Source organism: Zeus faber, assembly GCF_960531495.2.
Source record: "Zeus faber genome assembly, chromosome: 11".
Lineage (NCBI taxonomy): Eukaryota > Metazoa > Chordata > Actinopteri > Zeiformes > Zeidae > Zeus > Zeus faber.
In genome coordinates, this window is record NC_137205.1 from 5,340,910 (window position 1) to 5,354,859 (window position 13,950).

The window sequence follows — 13,950 nt, forward strand, 5'->3', positions numbered from 1 at the left end:
CGGGTGTTACCGGGTTTTTGGTGCAGTGGGAAAGCGTTTAGCAAACTGTTTCTGGTAGTGCAGTAGCACTACAGTGTGTTTTGCCTGTGTGAAATTATTCCTTGGGAATGAATGGCTTCCAGTCGCTGTGAGCATCAGGTATTTAATTGGTTCTTACCTTGCAATGTAATCTGCCTCATAGCTGACTAATGTGAATCTGAATTACGTGGAAACAAACACTCCAGACGTTTCTTGGGTTAGTCCTTTAATAAAAACGGTAGCAGAAAGAAATTGAGGCCACCAAGAAAAATGCAATCTATTTGTAATAAAGGACTACTTTTTTTTGTTCTTAAAGCATTTTCAGAAAGTGGTAGACTCCCTTCAACATTCCTCAAACAAGAGTTTATTTATTATTTTTTTTATATAATCCTGGGTTATGAATGAATCATGTATCATCAATGAATCATGCAGTGATGTATAGCCATTGACGTTGGATGCAAACCTCACTACGTAATGGTTTATCTTGCCTTTGCTTTGCATTAACGCAAGTAAACAAGGACACAAGAAGAGTTTCACCAGGGACACAACGCTGAAGTCAAACTTTCCTTATTACCACTGACAGTTCGTAACCCTTGCATCCAAGCAGATGAACTGTGAGAGAGAGGAGCTAACAATTCAACTGTACATTAGATCCATGTAAAACTGTCAAGGTTCGTGGAAGACACCAGTTTTAATGAGTCTGTCTTCGGAGGTTCACGTGTGTAATGAATGTGAGAATGTGGAAAAAGAGTATCTACATAAAATGGCTATAATGAGTGCTATGGCCTGTAACCCTCAGATCCACAGGTACCCAAAATGTTTACATGGAAGACACTAATTTGACAATTGCAAACACACACTTTGGCATTTATAACTTTGGCCACCCTTCTCTGTTCCGATTACTGTACGGGATGCAAAGAAACAGGATGCGAGCGATATTTGGAGGGGTAGCCAGGTCTCTGAACCAGAGCAGTGCTCTCAGAAATGGGCTTTTTTTCTCTCGTATCGCTTCTGCTGCCCATTTACAAATACTGTAAATTCAAGGCTATCTACACTTTAATCCTTTCGCCACGCTTTTTAATAAACGCAAAAGCTGAGTTTGTCACGTTCTGGGTAAAAAACATTTTGCTCACAAAGCCTGCGCCCGATTACACTGGAAGATGATTTGAGATGTTTTGAGATATGTATATTGTAGAGAGAGAGATATATCATTTTTCAAAAAATGACCGCGTTTTTGGTTTCCTTCTTGAGGAGGATTCTGGGAGGAGAATTGTCAGACAGCCTGGAATGGCAGACAGGGTTTTAGTGTGCCTTTCCCACTTCTTTGGATGGTGGCCTTCCTTGTTGAGCTAAACGTGCGCCGCACTCCCCTCCTGGACGTCTGCTGGACACTCTGCATCACTGTGCCGTGCTGAAGGGGAGGGGGCTTCAGGTGGGGAAAAAATAGTAGTGGAATTTTAAATACAATACTACATCTTTAAACGTTTCTAAGTGGTAATTTTATACAGCATATATATATGTTTAAAATAATATACATAATACACATTTCTATATATGTGTGTAGAAGTCTTATATACTATAATATAATAATATATTATAATATCATATAATCTAAATATATGTAAATATACACATTTCAAATATTATATATGTGGACATTAAGAGCGAAATAAAATTCAATGTATATGTATGTTTGTCTGTAGCAAGTATAATAATAATAATAATAATAATAATAATAATAATAATAATAATAATAATAATAATAATATAGTATAAATAAAACACTGTGAAGTAAATATATATAAATATATCCATGTTAAAAATAATATACATGTGCATATTAAGAGGAATTAAAATTCTGTTTCTATCAATGTGTGTAGCAGGTCTAATATATAAAATAATTGTGGCAGACTTGTGGGTGAGCTGGTGCCGGGAGGCGAGGGGGAAGTCAGGGTGGTAGACTGACGTTCCTAACTTTAGTATCAAATGTGTCTAATTGGGCTGACTGGACAATCACATCAGCTGGGAAGTTTATGATGTGTCTGTTTGTCTCACAGTGAGGGAGACCCATGGGCTGGCACGACTGCCACCGGGAAAGACTCTGATGTTTTCAGTTTCTTTATTTTATCATTTATAATTACCTCCACACTGGAACGCTTTATTTTGGACCATTCACAATAAAACCTGGTGTATATATATATATATATATATATATATATATATATATATATATATATATATATATATATATAAAACATAATATAATACAAAACTGTGATCATAGAAATATATATAAATACACATGTTTGAAATAATACACATGTGCACATGAAGTGCAATAACACATATAATCATCTATCATATAATATAATTTCAAAACTGTAAAAACTCTGTAGGTAGAACTCGGGATTAGCCGATTAAATTTGGGGTGAGGCAGAAAAGGTATTCAAAAAAAATGTCCACCATATTTGGTATGGTGTGTTAACTGAGATCTCTGCGTCGCCCGTTTAAAAAAATCAAGGAGTTAAACTACAGCCGATTAAACTCTGGGACTGCAAAATAACATATAGAAGTTGCGAGTGACAAGTGATTGTGGTTCGAAATTCTGATCGGAGCCCAACATCAACAACTGTACCTGTAGCCTCGGTGTTGAGAGCCCCCTCCACCAGCTCTTTAGCCTCCACAGCGAGCTGGAACGCTGGGTCCGGCAGTGGCGAGGGCGTGTCCGGGCTGTCCGTGACCGGAGACGACCTGTTGCTCCTGACATTGTTTAACAAAAGCAGAGGGAGAAAAAAACACTGAGCATTAGCTTCTGGGCCAGTTCACTTTCGCAACACAACAACAATGAGTTTGGGTTTGAGTTAGGCAGTTGTTAAAGTCCCCTTACCCGTTTTCCCCGCCGAACAGACTGGGGGTGGTCAGCACTTTGTGGACGTTCTGAGGAGAGTGAAACACACATCTCATCATAAAGGTCATCTTCAACTAGCCCAGGCCCAGAAGAATTCAGACCACTATCCCATTAACCACTAAAAATAGCAGAAACATGTATTAGTGTGCTTAATATTATGGCCTACTAGTAGCGATGCAAGACTTGCAGCAAATCTTTTAAATGACCTGAGAGTCAGGAGCCACTCAAAAGAGGGGGCGAGGGGGTAAATTTTCAATTTACTCTCGTTCCCTGGAATCCTCCCTTGTTCACCGTGCATTAAACAAACTGAACCAAATGAAGAAAGTTGGAAAACGATTCTTTTTGCTGAGTGAGTGACTCGTCAAGAACCAAATCTCAAAAAGGGTCAAACCTTTCATCACTACGTATTGTCGTCACTTTCAGTCCAAGGGTGAAACACAGAGCTAATATTCTGGCTAGAACTGATGACGCCTTGCAATTTTGATCTTGCAACACAAAAGCAAATTTCCATTCCTTATTATTTATTTGTTTTATCTGTTCTAACTTCACCTGGTGCAACTTAGACACACCATCAGTGATGTGACCTGGGATCATCGGGTGTTTCGGGTCTTTCAACATCATACACCCTCCCCCAGCAACCCAGTGATCAGTGATCAGGTCCTGGCTTGTGTCTAAGTAGCATGTGTCCACGGATCACCCTGCTTGATCCACAGCCTTTTCTGCAGAGTCTGTGATGTTTCTGATGGCTCTTCTGTTGTGCAGTCCCTTCACTTCCAGCATCTTCAATGCTCTGATGAGTGACTGGCCGATGAAACCTCTGCACCCAACCTCGATGGGGTTGCACCGGGTCCACCATCCCCTGCTTCGACACTGCCAGCTCCTCATACTTGGCCCTCTTCCTCTCAAAGGCCTCTTCCATCCGGTCTTCCCAGGGGACAGTCAACTCCAGCAGGACCACTTGCCTTGTGATTTCTGTCACCAGGACCATGTCTGGCCTGAGTGTGGTTGCTGCAATGTTTTCCGGGAACTTGAGCTGTCTCCCTAGGTCAACCTTCAGGGTCCAGTCCCGTGCTGTTGCCAGCAGACCTCCTGCTTGACTTGGGCGCTACTGTGGCTTCTCCCCAGCTTTAACAAAGGCGATGGACTGCCTAGCTGGTTCCTGCTGCCTTCTGCACGAGTTGGCTGTGCTGATGACCTCTGCGATGACCCTCAACACCTGGTCATGGCGCCATCAATAGCACCCCTCTCCCAGGGCTCTTGGGCAGCAGCTCAAGATGTGCTCCAGCGATCCTCCTCTCTGGCAGAGCGGACAAAGTGGAGTATCTACCAAGCCCCAACGGAAGAGGTTGGATGGGCTGGGGAGGACATCGTAAACAGACTGGACAAGGAACTTAATGCGGTGTGGCTCAGACTTCCAGAGGTCTGAGCACGAGATCTTCGCGTCCATGCCCCCTGCTGTCACATTCCTGGACCTTGTTGTATCGAGGTCTCTGGGTTGCTGCCGAGCCCTGCCCGTCCGGATGCCACTGCTCCAACAAGCTTGTTGTGTCGCAGTCGTGACTCAACCTGGTCGACATCCTCATGAGCCTTTCACTTCCTGCCGGTTCTCACTTCTATGCCAGCTGAGGAGACTGCTGAAGGGCAGTTTCAGCTTGTTCCTCTTCCTGTACAAGGCGATGTTGCTGAGGCTTTGTGGTAGGCTCAACCACTTCTGCAGAAACCTGCTGACCTTTCTCTTGAAGTCCTCAACGGTGGTCAGTGGCACATCATAGACCAGCAGTGGCCAGAGAAGTTGTGGCAAGATGCCATGTTGGTAGATCCAGGCTTTGAACCTTCCTGGCAGACCTGACTTGTCCACTGCCTTCAGCCATGTTCCCAACTTGTCGGTGGTGCTCTAAGTGCCGCGGTGTCCCTCAAGTTGCAGTCATAGATCTTACCCAAGCTCTTAACTGGCTTCTCTCTGACCGATGGGATCTGGGTGTCTCCTATGAAGAAGTGGAACCGGTCAGTGACCTTTCCCTTCCTCACAACCAGGGACCTGGACTTGGCTAGCTTGAAGTCCATCCGGCCCTTAGCTGATGAGACGCTCAAGAGGTCTGCACAGAGGTGTCGATGTAGGTATTCCTCAGGAGGAACTCCATCATGCGTCGGGCAAAAATACTGAAGAATACCTTGCCCTCGACACTAAGGAGTGAGATGACCCTGAAGTGCTCGATGGTGCTTGAGCTCTCCTCCTTTGGAATCCATACACCCTCTGCGTGTTGCCACTGCTGTGCTACCTCCCCCCTCCTCCAGAGGACCTTGATGAGCTTCCACAGTCGCTTCAAGAGTCCAGGGCACCTCTTATACACGACATATGGCACTCCACTGGGGCCTGGCACTACGCTGGTTTGAGCAGCTTTGACAACCTCCTCAACTTCTTTCAAAGTTGGTTCCTTGATGTTAAATGCCAAGCTGGGTTCCGGGTTATCAAAGTCCTACATGGCCCAAGATCTTGTTCTCTTGCACTGTCACTGTAGGTGGGGCTGAGGTAGTTGTTTACCTCGTCAGTGCAGGCAAGTTGGCCACTTCTCTTCTGCCTGAGGATCTTCTGGTGATTTCAAAAGGATTCGTGAGGAAAGCAACATGTCTCCTGGCTCTCTCCTTGCCCCTCCTCCTATGCCAATATCCGGAGGATATTACGGAGTTCAGCCAGACCAGCCTTTTCGTCCTCTCCTGCCTGTTTGTACTGACGTCCGAGGAGTCTGAGCTCACACTGTAGCTGGCTGATTTTTACTTCCCGTCGGTTTGGGTCACCTGGACCTTTGGTTGACCGTTGTTCCTTTGTGCTGAACCTTTCGGCGCCAATGCTGAGTGCTTAACTTGGGGTAGAACTGGTGGGGCATGGAGGATCTGGGCACTGTGGGCTGACTCCAGGCCTGGCTCCTCCTGTGTCTCACCAGGTCCTGGACCTGTGCATTGCACCACCTGCTTCCCTGTCAAGCTATTCATTTTGGCCTGGTGGATCTTCAGGCCATGCTGGTTCTTGCAGACTTTGCCACATCTACAAACTGCACTCGTCGTTGTTCCATTAGCATGGGTCATTGCCTGTATATCAGTCCTATTGGGGTGCTCACCCCCCCCCCCCCCCCCTCTCGGGCACCCCTGGGGGTATACTTCATTCGGGTTTTCCGTTGGTTGTTTGTGGGTGCTATGGTGGGTGTTAGCAGTTTGGGCTGCTAACCCTGCCTGCCCCAGTTACTGTCTTTCTAGTCGTCCGCTGTCTCTCCAGCAGTTGCCATTCTGTTCATGGTAGTCATCCAGCCTGTTCCCGGAAGTCACTGGCTTAGCCATATTGGACAGTTCTAACAGACACCGCTTGGTGCAACTTAGACACATCATCAGTGGAATTTGAAAAGAAAATTCACGGCGCAGCTGTTGAAAAACACAGGATTCAAGACTTGATTCACCAACTTCATACTGTAGGAACTCATTTCTCAACTGCCCCAGACCACTCACATTGGCATATTAGTACGACAATTGGTAAAAAAAAAAGTAAATATTCACTATTATACAATTTCAAATAAAATAAAATATATCTTCAACAAATAATATTCCGCCAACTATTAGAACATAGAGAGGTGTTGTGTCTTAGTTAAGAGATCTGTTCAAAATAACTCACAAATGAAGGCAAATAAATGTTGAAATGAATTTAAAATGTTATTTTTCGTGTTGTTTAGTCGGTCAAAAGACAGGTTTAACAGTGTGCCAGGTGTGCTTTGTTGTGTTGAAGGTGTCACCTGGGCAAAGCCCAGCAGCTTCCTGTTGGAGATCTCCAGGTGCTTTCTGCTCAACTCAGACTGTCTCAGCTGCCAGTCGATGGTGGTCAGCCTCTTGTTCAGCTGCTGAACCTCTTCCTGGGATGGACACAACAAACCATAACAATACACCTACTGTGCATGCACTTTAGCTGACCATGTTCTCACGTTTGTCTACTTGGAGGTGAGTGAGCCTAATATTCTGTGGTCAAAATTCCTCTCCTACCATGTTATGGTTGAAGGAATCATATTAAAGTTGCATATGCATAACTTTCTTTGAGGTAATATATGATAACTTTTAATAGCTATCCTGAGCAAGCCCAACATAAAACATGTGTTTACATGACCACTCAAAAGTTTCTGTGTATTGGATAGCGCACTGTTAGTATCTGCTAAAGTTGCCACTTGATTGCACCTAGTCCCTTAATACAGTATTTCTTCCATGGTTTTTCAAGGTCTGACCAGTTAACCCCACTCAATTCACTTTCTGTGGTTAACCTAACGATCGATTGGGGAAAAAGTGACGGCGACAAGAGCGCCTTTTGGAAAAAGTTCAAACTTTTTTCCCACTTAGCGGAAACAAAAGTCACTAGCACTCAAAAAACAGCCCTTACAGCAGGAACAGTAGGCCCTTGTAAAACCTTTTTAAAAAACATATTTTTGGGTGACTGCACGCAGATGTGCTTCTACCTTGGTGGCCTCCGGGCACCGCGGTTGCCTCTTGCCGGCCAGCTGGTTCTTCAGGTCCTTGATCTCAGCCTCCAGCAGCTGGATCACCTCCTCGTAGTCCTGCTCGGCGCTGCTGCCCGGCCGCTGTCCGGCTTCGGCTCCGGCCCCGGCCCCGGCCCCGGCCCCGGCCCCGCCCCCGGCCCCGGCTCCGGCCCCGGCCCCGGCCTCGGCCACCTGCAGGCGACACCTCAGACGGCTGTTCTCCTCCACCGTCAGACAGGCTTTCTGCAGCAGAACACCAGAGGAAACACACGACTGATAAACAAGGAAACAGGGCTGGATGTGAACGCCACTAGAAATGTTTGGCACGGTGTGTTGATGTTAATGGAGATCTCTGCAGTGCCAGTTAAAATTAAAAAACTAAAAAATTCTTAAACTGCATTAAACTCTTAAATCACAAAATGTGGGTGTGGGTGTCAGGATCCTGCCCTGTCTCTCTGTCATCCTCCATCTCTCTCTAGCTCCCTCTGTCTGTCTGTCTCTGGTTTCACATCCCTGTCACTGCACACCTGTCCCCAGTCAGCAATCTCACCACCTGTCTTCACCTTCCTCGTCACTCCTCTTGTATTTAGCCGTCCTCATTCACTCTTTCTCGGTCAGATCGTTGTGTCTGTGTGTGTATTGGATTTGTGATCCTGGTTTCCCATGACCCTAGTTCCTGGACCCTGATCCTCTGCCTGGTTCCCTGCTGATAAGTTTTCCTGTTGACTGTTCCACTGGTTTTGGCCCCTGTCTGTTCTACATTAAACTTTGCACCTACCTGAGCCTTTGTTGTCTCCTGCATTTGGGTTAACCAGACTGTATCCCTAACAGTAGGAACTACCTATTTTTCTTTATAGAATGGATTTTTTAACTTTTGGAGCCAAACATGTCCAATCGTAGACTCTGGTGAGGTTGATCCATAATGTTAGGATAGGTATTGAAGCATTTGCCATGAGTTAAACATTTGTAAATTTTGGACATTGGATTTATTCAAGCGCAATTAAATACATTTGTTACATATGAAACCTGGTATAAATAAATGACATGGTGAATCCTTTTATATCCTTCATGAACAACCTCTGACAGGGTTTTAGGGCATTGTTACATGCCTGTAAGGCCACCACAAACGAAACAACAAAATTTGAGTTGTGAAGTAATACAGAAAAATGGATAAATAAAATGGATATTGCATTTGTTTATATACCAACCCCATTACCTCTGAGGTCTTCTGCAATTCTTCCTCCAGTGTCTTCTTGCTGTGCTCCGTGTCCTTCAGCATGACCTGATGGAGAGAGGAGGGCGTGGGGTTTAGGGGGGACTGTAGCTGCATCTGAAGTTGCGTACTAGCCACGCTATTTAATATGTGAGCATTTTGAGCATCTCCAAATCCAACCCTGGTCTGCACCGAATGGTGTGTTATATTTCTCCAATCCTCATTTCCTATTTGCTTACTCATTTCTTTTTACCCGTTCAACTTTAGCAACTTTCCCACTTGCACCGAAATCCATACCACGGGCAATGTTCCGTAATGGCATCATGTGGGAAAAGGATCCGGTGTCGAGGTTCTGTACATTTCCCCACTCTCAACCTACTATAATTACCGGGAACATGCCGGTACAGTTAGGAATGGAAGCAGTAACATTGCTCTAAAGTAGGTGTGGAGCCGAATCCAAATAAAGCACAAACAGTGGGTTTTTACGTGTATTTTGTATAAATTCTAGGATTCTATTTTTTCAGGAAGAATAAAATATTAGGAAAAAAGCGAGTCCGAACAGTGGCGCTCGGAGACGAGAAAGGACAAGAAACTGAAACGCGTCCAGTCCAGGAGACAGGTCTTTATATTGTTACATTTTCTCCTTAAAAATGCCACTCAGACCCTAGAGTTGGGGAGCACGGAGCCGTGGAAAGAGCGGACAGGGAGCGGTAGAACGGGTGGATAAGGTTCCTTCTCCAGAGGCAAAGGGTGTAGGACAGGTTGAAAATGATCACACTGATTTAATAACACTGGGTTAGGGTTATTGCGTCTGGGGACGGACTCTGTCAGACCCCTGTTCCAGCGAAGGGAACAGTCCGTCCGGGCAGGGAGACAGGAGCGAAGCGCTGTCTCTAGAGCCAGGAAAAAAACAGACAGATTCACATTGTATGTCTGTTGCCGACAGATTGTCCAAATGATTGCATCTACTCTGGACATGAACCCATTAACCCAAACCTGTAACGTACTGTATACATAAGTCATCTAATGTGGGAAAAAGACTCCATACAGAGCTTCTCTGTAAAGGAAGCCAATGTGTGAATAACTACCTACTGCCTTTGACGGATATTTTTTATCCAGCAATGTTACAGATTCAAACTGGGGAAGTGGCTTTCGAGAACATTTTCAACCTCCATTTGGGTATTTCCCATCACTTTAACTGTAGTTGTTATCAAAATGTGGTTCCGCCTTTGTTCGGGGGGGGCCGGCAAGAGAGTGAGAATGATTCAAGAGATTCAAGATTTTTTATTTGTCACATACATATACATACTTCCATACATATATGCAGTGAAATGTAATGCAACGCACCCGGTGATAGCACACAATAAGTCCTAAAAAAGTACAAAAATAAAATAAAATAAAAATAGAAAATTCCTTTCTAATAGACCGACTAACTGACTCCTAAAACGTAATACAGTAAGTTGAATACTTATAGAATAAGATAAAAAAATATATAGAATAAAATACAATAAAAAATAAATTGAAATAAAATGGAATAGGTTGAAGGAATATGCCTATGTATATACAGATATGTGCATTTAAAGTGGCATGTGAATTAAAGTGGCATGTGAATGTGAATAGTGTGAGGTAGTGTTTGGGATAATACAGCACAGTATACAACAGTACGGCGCAGCAATACGGCATCACGAACAACCCTGAACAGTGACACAGTATGCGGTACAGTATGCTACATACAGTACAGTAGGTAGTGGAGCCTAGTGCATGGCTCAGTTAGGACCCCTGGTGAGGTCAGCATTGACAGTTCTGATGGCTTGAGGGAAGAAACTCCGTCTCAGTCTCTCTGTTCTCGCTGCGTGACTGCGGAGGCGCTTGCCTGACCGCAGCAGCTGAAACAGTCCGTTGTTGGGGTGATGAGGATCCTTCATGATCCTACGGGCTCTGCTACTACACCTCCTGGTGTATAACTCCTGCAAGGGGGGGAGGGTAGTTCCAGTGGTACGTTCAGCTGAACGCACCACCCTCTGCAGGGCCCGCCTGTCCTGAGCAGTACAGTTCCCAAACCAGGCAGTGATGTTGCCTGTCAGGATGCTCTCCACTGCTCCAGAGTAGAAGGACTTGAGGATCCTCACTGAGACCCGGAATTTCCTCAGCTGCCTGAGGTGGTAGAGACGCTGCCTCGCCTTTCTCACCAGAGTGTCTGTGTGAACAGTCCATGTTAAGTCCTCTGTGATGTGGACTCCCAGATATCTGAAGCTGCTCACTCTATCGACAGAAGTCCCATTAATCCACAAGGGCGCGTGCCTCCTCGATTGTGATCCACGCCTAAAGTCCACAATCAGCTCCTTGGTTTTGCTGACGTTCAGGTGTAGGCTGTTGTCCTGGCACCAGAGTGACAGGTCAGCCACCTCCTCGCGGTAGGCCTTCTCATCGCAGTCGGTGATCAGGCCCACGACCACGGTGTCGTCAGCAAACTTGATGATGGTGTTGGAGCTGGACCTGGCCACACAGTCATGTGTGTACAGGGAGTACAGTAGGGGGCTGAGGACGCAACCCTGGGGGGATCCTGTATTCAGGGTGAGGGAGCTTGACATGTACTTCCCCACCTTGACCACCTGGGGGCGGCCTGTGAGGAAGTCCAGGATCCAGGTGCACAGCGGAGCATTCAATCCTAGCTCCATCAACTTGACAGCCAGTCTGGTGGGAACTATGGTGTTGAAAGCTGAACTATAATCAATGAACAGCATTCTCACATAGGCCCCCTTCTGGCCATCCAGGTGCGTGAGCGTGGTGTGCAGTACCTGGGAGACCGCGTCATCCGTGGATCTGTTTTGCCGGTACGCGAACTGCAACGGGTCCAAGGTGCGGGGGAGGGAGGCGCAGATGTAATCCTTAATCAGCCTCTCGAAACACTTCATGACCACCGAGGTGAGGGCCACCGGACGGTAGTCATTGTGGTGAACACCGGAGCTAGCTGGTTAGCACAGGTCTTCAGTACTCGCCCAGATATGCCATCTGGGCCCGCAGCTTTCCTGGTGTTCACCCGCATCAAAGCCCTCCTGACTTCGTGCACGGACACTGAGAGTGCGCGCTCGTCCCCAGCGGTGTAACTCCAATTAGCCGGCGAGCTAGCGGTGCTGCTGCCAGACTCGAACCGCGCATAAAAGGAGTTCAGTTGGTTGGCCAGGGAGGCGTCCACACTCGTGGCTGGGGAGGAGCTGCTCTTGTAGTTTGTTATTGTTCGCAGCCCCTCCCACAAGCGTCTTGTGTCCCCCCGCTCCATCTGCAGCTCCACGGTGTCTCTGTACGTCCGTTTAGCGTCCCTCACCGCCCTCCGCAGATTGTACGACGCCGCTTTGTAATTGTCCATGTTGCCAGATACAAGTCCGTCGTTGTAAGCGGCCGTGCGCGCATTCAGAGCGCAGCGGATGGATTTATCAACCCATGGTTTTTGGTTTGGAAATATCCGAACTTTCACCGTGGGAACGATTTCATCCGCGAGCGTAGCCACGAAACTCACTACAACCTCCGTAAACTCGCTGACGTCACTTGAACTCGCTTGGAACATGTCCCAGTCTACGTCAGTCAGAGCGTCCTGAAGCGCAGCCTCCGATTGGTCCGTCCACCGCTTCACTTCCCTCGTCATCACCAGATCCCGCGCGATCAGAGGCCTGTAAACAGGAAGCAGCGAGATCGCGGCGTGATCTGATTTCCCGAAAGCAGGGAGCGACACGGGCTTGTATCCGTTCTTGTAAGGAGTGTAACAATGGTCCAGAGTTCTGTCTCCCCTGGTGGCACACGTGATGTGTTGGTGGAAATTTGGCAGAACTTTTTTAAGGTTGGCCCTGTTAAAGTCCCCAGTCACCACCACAGCCGCGTCGGGATGTCTGTTCTGAAATCCGCACAACACATCGTGCAGAACCGACAGAGCTGCGTCGGTGTCCGCTTGCGGTGGGATATAAACGGCTGTAATGATGACCGTGCTGAATTCCCGGGGGAGATAAAATGGACGGCATAGTATGGTCAGCTGTTCCAGGTTCGGCGAGCAGGAGTGGGAGAGGAATTTGGTGTTGTTGGCGTTACACCAGCGGTTGTTTACCATTAGGCAGACGCCTCCACCTTTGGATTTCCCCGACTCTCCCGTTCTGTCGCCGCGGAACACGGAGAAGGCCTCGGCTGGACGTATGGCTTCATCCGGCACCAGTGGGTTCAGCCATGTTTCCGTCAGGCAGAGGACGCAACAGTTCCTCGTGTCTCGCTGGAATTGAATCCTCGCTCGAAGTTCATCCATCTTGTTCTCCAGGGACTGGACGTTAGCAAGAAGGATGCTTGGCAGAGGTGGACGGTAAGGTTGCGTCCTCATTCTGACCCAAATGCCGCCTCTTTTACCTCGGTGCTTCCTCCGTGGGCCGGCTCGTGGAACAGCGACTCCATTTTTGTTGTTGTAGTTGTTGTTGCGAGTGTTCCCGCGTAGGATTTCCGCCGGCCACTCTGCTCCCACGGATAAAAAGTCCCAAAGTTGTTCGTTTAGGGAATTTTTTATATCCATGAGTGCATCGCGGCCGTATGAGTTAATTGTTGATGTTTTTCTGGCGAACATTGTGATAAAAAAAGGAAAAAAAATACTAAAGAGTAAGAAAGTAACCGGAGCGCCGGCGCAGGCGACCGCTAGGGGCGGCGCCACTATCGCCACATCTGACTTAGACTTAGAAAGTGTCCCTGTTACACACGGTGCTTGTTTGGTTCAAAAAGGAAACTGAGTTAAATAAAGCTTTCATCTAAAATAAACTTTTTTTTGGAGGAACGGGGGCCCACAGCAGAGGGCAGATCGCGGGCACCCCAATTCATTACTGATTCGTTCACAGGGATACACTCGCTCACTACTTGAGTACGAAAGGAGGTGATAAGTGCCTTTTAAAAACTTAAATCTTGCATTAAAACACGGCTGAAAGAAAGCCAGTCTTGCCTTTATTTATTTGTTTTTAATGTCATACTATACACTGTATTGTATTTTAGATGATGTATTGCCTTGTAATGTGATCTTATTACGTTTATCTGTTATTGCTCCAAATTGCTCCATATTTGGTGATCAGCAAAGTGGTAAGAAATATGATATTGATGTGACTAACATTTTTTTACATATTAAGTATTAGACAGTGACCTCTAATTATTACCCTTGCATTTGAGGTTGTATAAACAAGTCAAATTATTTTTATGCATTTCCAGTCAAAACTAATTTTGGTCTCCTGCATCTAGAGTTGGTGTGGTTTTTAAATTTGTTATTTTGGATCAACCCTGATTGATCC

The 13,950-nt window shown here is 46.4% G+C and overlaps 1 protein-coding gene across 1 annotated transcript in view; it reads right to left on the reverse strand.

Annotated features, from left to right (window-relative positions):
- Window positions 1–373: 373 nt before the first annotated feature.
- The window catches only part of LOC307236936 (syntaxin-binding protein 4), a 71,103-nt gene continuing 57,526 nt past the window's right edge, over window positions 374–13,950 (reverse strand). Inside the window, exons 16-22 of the mRNA XM_080009531.1 lie at window positions 8,651–8,716; window positions 7,606–7,677; window positions 7,414–7,560; window positions 6,706–6,822; window positions 2,906–2,955; window positions 2,654–2,778; window positions 374–1,444 (exon numbers count right to left, since the gene is read on the reverse strand). Coding sequence (XP_079865657.1) covers window positions 1,368–1,444; window positions 2,654–2,778; window positions 2,906–2,955; window positions 6,706–6,822; window positions 7,414–7,560; window positions 7,606–7,677; window positions 8,651–8,716 — 654 coding nt within the window. The 3' untranslated portion in view covers window positions 374–1,367. The remainder of the gene's footprint in view (window positions 1,445–2,653; window positions 2,779–2,905; window positions 2,956–6,705; window positions 6,823–7,413; window positions 7,561–7,605; window positions 7,678–8,650; window positions 8,717–13,950) is intronic.